At 34.2% G+C, this 5,808-nt stretch overlaps 1 protein-coding gene across 1 annotated transcript; it reads left to right on the top strand.

Annotated features, from left to right (window-relative positions):
• The first annotated feature begins 3,162 nt into the window (after nucleotides 1-3,162).
• On the top strand, nucleotides 3,163-5,146 carry LOC132623194 (monolignol oxidoreductase AtBBE-like 13). Its single transcript, XM_060337921.1, has one exon. The coding sequence runs from the start codon at nucleotides 3,222-3,224 to the stop codon at nucleotides 4,869-4,871; it is 1,650 nt and encodes a 549-aa protein (XP_060193904.1). The 5' UTR covers nucleotides 3,163-3,221; the 3' UTR covers nucleotides 4,872-5,146.
• Nucleotides 5,147-5,808: the final 662 nt, after the last annotated feature.

Below are 5,808 nucleotides of genomic sequence, written 5' to 3'. Positions count from 1 at the left end.
TGTGATGTAATACAGTGGACTTCGACTTCAATATGGTATTACCGAATACCGTACCGAACCGAAGTTTAATTTACCGATTACCGAATTACCGAACCGAATTTTGAAAGTTCGGTATTTGGTATCTATTTTCAATTACCGAATACCGAATACCGAATTACCGATCCCGAACTTCAAAAATACCGAACCAAATACCGAACGCCCACCCCTATTCACCATTGTACGCCGTTATTTGGGGTATAACATTCCGCCACCCATAAACTGGGGAACAAGAATAGTACCTGAGAGAAAGTTGAGCGCATCGGGATATATACGTAGTCACTGACTCCCGGATTTCACTTATTAATCTCTATCGTGGATAAGATCGCTTACGTGAATTCCCTCGAGAAAGAGATTGTATGTTTCTATACAATATACCATTACCAAGGACAATACCCGCACTGTGATTGATGTCATTATCTATTTCAAGATTGTGAATTCTATTTGCCCGAAAAGAAGAAATATATTGGATTGTGCTCCTCTCAATTTTCCTTCTCCAAGTTTTATCTTGGATTAGAGACACATGACATGAATTAGAATTAATGACTAAGATTTAATTGACTAAAACAAAGCCCTAACCATTAATTCTAATCCATGCCATGTTTTAGTCAATTAAATCTTAGTCATTAATTCTAATTCATGTCATGTGTCTCTAATGTAAGGTAGAACTTGGGGAAAATGGAGAGGAGCCCAGCCCAATCCAAATATATTAGCCAATATCTTCAAATTTTGTACGGAAAAAAAATACATTGTTAACAAATAGTCTATTACATCTGAATAAGATATAACAAGAATTATACAGTTGTAACTTCATTATTCTGTTTAAAAAAAGTATTTAACTAAAAATAAAGGGCTCTAACCAATTATTATTTTTATTATAGATTTGGGCGGGGAAAAAAACAAAGTTGAAATAAATAATCAATGTTTTTTCAGATCAAAACAAGAAATAAAAAATAAATATACAATTGCAACTCCATTATTTTGGTTAAATATTTTTTTATTTGACCATAAATAATGAAACTCTAAGTTCTCTTTAACTGATTTTGGCCTGAAAAGTGAATACACAGTTAAAATAAATATCCATAGCATCTAAAAAAGAAATAAGCAGTTGGTACTTCATTATTTTTACAACAAATTTTGTTTAGCTAAAAATGATGAAATTCAAGCCAAGTTTTTGTTTTTTCTTTTCAAGTTGGCCTTAAAAAAAAATACACAGCTAAAGTAATAATTGGAACAAGTCGTCATTCCATTTAAGGAACAATTTTTTTAAACACAAAGTTGGGATAAAATTTGCATTTTATATTAGGCTGAAACAAGAAGATATACACAATTGAAATAATTAAACCATTTTATATGATTGTGACGATTAAAGATTAAAAATTAGACTTCTTCGGAGCTGATTTTTCAAAAAAAAAATTCATACCACAGGGCCACAGGCCTAAAACAGAGTGTATCCACTCTTTGACACATCAACATTTAGAGGAGTAAAAGCTATCAAATAGTCAAATTGAAGGAGCTAATTAAGACTGCTGATAATTTAGGAGCTTCTGAATAAAACACATCAAATTTAGAATGATCGTTAGGTAATCTACCAAAAATATAATATACTATAGTTGGTGTTCATTTTGCCTCTAGAAAAATGGATTACAAACTATTATAAATTATGCCTCATTCTCACTTAGTAACATCCACCATATAATATTTTGGACTTAGAGGGTTTAGTTTAGGGTTTTAGGGAGAAAATTTATGAAATACAAGTGTTACATGACATTTGTGCAAACCTCTTTAGAATGAATTTTGTAAGATCATCACTCTGTTTAGGTTTTTTTTTTTTCTTCAAAGTAAATTTATATATTCTCTCCGGTTATTGATCTGTACTCTCTTTTGTATTACTTCCAAATAGTAAATTGTTTATTCCGTCTACGAATGTAGGTCTAATTGACCAAACCACATTAACCTTGTTGTATCACAAGACTGCAAAAATAGAAAGGAAAAGAAAAAATGAAAGGTACATCAAGATAAACCTTGTTCACATAATAATAGAATTCAGAAGTTACATTAGTGAATTGCGAACTTGGAAATATACAGTAGAAATTGATAATAAGCGATTAATGACAATCTCATTCTCAGTAACGTAAATTGTTCCACATCACAAATTCTGATATTCCAACAAAATTGCGAGTATAAAGTTAGTACCGTAAATCTAGGAAAATTTTAAAATGTGCCTCACACAATTGACATTAATTGTGTGAGACTTGTTTTTTTTTTTTGTGAGACAAAAAAGTGAACTCAAAATTTGTAGACCCAAAAGTGTAAGATGTGAGTCCACTTCTTTATCTCACAAAAAAGAGCATCAGTTGTGTGAGGCGCATAGTAAAAATTTTCGTAAATCTATAGCTAGACAACATTATTTGGAATCAACATACCTTTGCTTTATAAATTAAATCAACATCACTGTGATCTGAAAAGATGGAATCTCCATTTGAGTTTACCACTAGTTGCATTCACGGGGCAGCTTTGCTGTATCAGATTAAGGACTTCCACGCATGATATTGCAATTAGTAAGTGACTTCTTTTCATATATGTCACCAATATTGCTTCAGTCACATCACTATCACTAATAGCATGACATCCCAGTCATTACTTTGTAGGTGAACACTAGTTGAAATTGGAAGAATATCACTCTGTCTTTGTTCCAAAGGCTTCCCTTCAAAGAAGTTTACCAAGTATAAATGATTTTTTGTTAAGATTATATTTTTTAGAAAGTTAATAAGCTGCAGTTATCGATAGCTGAAAAAAAAAATTCAAGGAAAAAGTCGAGGGAAATCCTGAATTCAAGGTGAAAAGACTAATAGATGGTTCTTAAGTCAAGAAGGAGATTGACGAAATAAAGCATAAATTTTCTCACTCCAATTTTCTTGTTCTTTTTATTTGTCTCCTAAATGCTAAAGCTCTAATGACTTTACAACAAGCCAACAACCATAATTACTTTCTGAGTAATTATTCATTAGATATCTTTTACCAAATAATTGCACTTTCAAAACTAAGAAAACTGACATGCGCATTATGTCACATAGAGTCAGCATTAAACTTAGCATCATCACTATATAAACACCATCACCCCCTTAAGCTTTCCTCATCAATCCAAAGACTGAGTTAAGGGGAAAAAAAAAAGATCCTCAATCATGGCATCCTTCAACTCTATTAAGGTTTCATTTTTCATAATCTTATTATGGAGTTCTTGTTCTGCTCTTTCTAATTCAACCCCCCAAAAGTTCTACCAATGTGTTCGCAAGAACTCAGATTTCACTGACGCTTTCTCCACAGCTTTCGTTACCCCAAATGATGCTTCTTTTATCCCCGTTTTGAATTCCACAGCTCAAAATCTCAGGTGTTTGTTGCCATCAGTTCCTAAACCAGAACTTATTTTCACTCCAACGACTGAACCCCATGTCCAAGCTGCTGTAGTTTGTGCAAAACAGCTCAGTCTTGAGCTCAGAGTTAGGAGTGGAGGCCATGATTATGAAGGCCTCTCATACATTTCTGAAATGGGGTCTCCTTTTGTCCTCGTCGATCTCTCGAAGCTTCGAGGGATCAACGTGAACATAGAGGAGAATTCAGCTTGGGCTCAAGCTGGTGCAACTTTAGGTGAAGTGTACTATAGAATTTCAGAAAAAAGTAAGACTCTTGGATTTCCAGCTGGACTTTGTCCTAGTTTGGGGATTGGTGGCCATATCACTGGTGGTGCTTATGGTTCCATGATGAGAAAATTCGGGCTTGGGGTCGACAATGTTGTCGATGCACGTATTGTTAATGCCAATGGCACGATACTCGATAGGCAATCGATGGGGGAAGACTTGTTTTGGGCGATTCGCGGAGGTGGAGGAGCTAGTTTCGGGATCTTACTATCTTGGAAGTTAAAATTAGTCACTGTTCCAGAAGTTGTCACTGTTTTCACTGTCCCGAAAACATTGGAAGACGGGGCGACGAAGATTTTGTACAAGTGGCAACAAGTTGCTGACAAAATTGATGAAGGTCTTTTTATGAGAGTAGAAATAAGTGTTGAGGACAAAAAAGATGTAAAGGGGGAAAGGACTATTCAAACAGCTTATAACTCATTGTTTCTTGGAAATGCTGACAGGCTTTTACAAATAATGAATGAAAGTTTCCCTGAATTGGGATTGACACAAAAAGATTGTACACAAATGAGTTGGATTGAGTCCGTTTTGTACATTGGTGGCTTTCCTACAAAAACCCCACCAGAAGTACTCCTCCAGGGGAAACCAACATTCAGAAACTACTTCAAAGCCAAATCAGATTTTGTAAGAGAGCCAATTCCAGAAACTGGACTTGAAGGCCTATGGAAAAGGCTATTAGATGAAGACTCACCATTAATGATATGGACTCCATATGGTGGAATGGTGGCTAATATATCAGAATCAGAAACTCCTTTCCCACACAGAAAAGGGGTCATATTCATGATTCAGTATTTAACTCTGTGGAATGAACCTAATCAAGAATTAGCTACGAAACACTTTGATTGGATCAGGAGGTTATACAATTACATGACTCCTTATGCCTCTATGTTCCCAAGAGAAGCCTATGTGAATTATAGAGATCTTGATTTAGGGATGAACAAGAATAATGGGAATAGTAATTCCAGCTTTGTACAAGCCAGTGTATGGGGGAACAAATATTTCAAGAACAATTTTAACAGGTTGGTGCAAATAAAGACTAAGGTGGATCCTGAAAATTTCTTCAAACATGAACAAAGCATCCCAGTTCTTCCTCTTACTAGTACTAGGAGGAGAAGAGGAAAGAGAAGTCACCATTAAAGAGATGTTAAGCTACATATTTGACCAATAGTAACTAAGTATCACATAGTATGCTTTCAGCCTCCGTGTTATGCTTCAGCTCTAACTTGCTCGGACTCTCTAAAATAGCTACCACACCGGTGTCGGATCCTCTAAAAATGTACTACTTTTGGAGGATCCGACACGTATTCGTTGACATTTTTGAAGAGTCCAAGTAACATAGCTTCAGCTTAATGCGGTTTAATGTATGGTTTTGCCAAGAGCATATAATATAAGTAATTCCATCTGGTGTTTAAGGACTGTTGTAAATTTGAGTATCAAGTTTCTTTGTATTAATTAAATTAGTAGTAATTAATAGATAATATAAATTAAAACTGCTATGTACTAATATTTTATCAAAATAATATAGTAACTATTAATTTACAGTCTATTATTGGCTTATTAGACTTCAGAGTGATAACTTTGATATGAATAGAGGAACTTAAAGTCATTAGGGACAGATTCAGATAGTGAGGAACTATTAAGATAGAAAATAGTTGTGTAAATAAGAAAATTTGCCGTTTTTTAAAATATGTGTCAGTAGCATTAATTAAAAAGTACCCCTTCTGCTTATTTTTTAAGACTTTGAGTTTTGAAACTTAAATAAAAGGCTCAAAAGTCAGTTACACTCTATAGCATAATAAGGGGCACTTTTTTTCTTTCTTCTTCTTCTATTTTTTTAATTTTTCTTACATGCTCGCATTGACTTTTGATTACCAATATGCCTACATGCATACTAAGTCAATAAAACTTGCACAATTGTCCCGTCTACCTTGAATTTATAATTGACTTGCAAATTCTTATCCCATGTGCCTAAGAAACAATATCTGCCTAACTTAGCACAACCTGTCGGGGCAAAGTATGTTGCGTTTGAAGAATTAAGTATTCAAAGAGTCGCAATACCATTGCAATTGGACGT

Source organism: Lycium barbarum, chromosome 12 (genome assembly GCF_019175385.1).
Source record: "Lycium barbarum isolate Lr01 chromosome 12, ASM1917538v2, whole genome shotgun sequence".
NCBI lineage: Eukaryota > Viridiplantae > Streptophyta > Magnoliopsida > Solanales > Solanaceae > Lycium > Lycium barbarum.
This window is presented reverse-complemented; position numbering and strand designations above follow the sequence as displayed.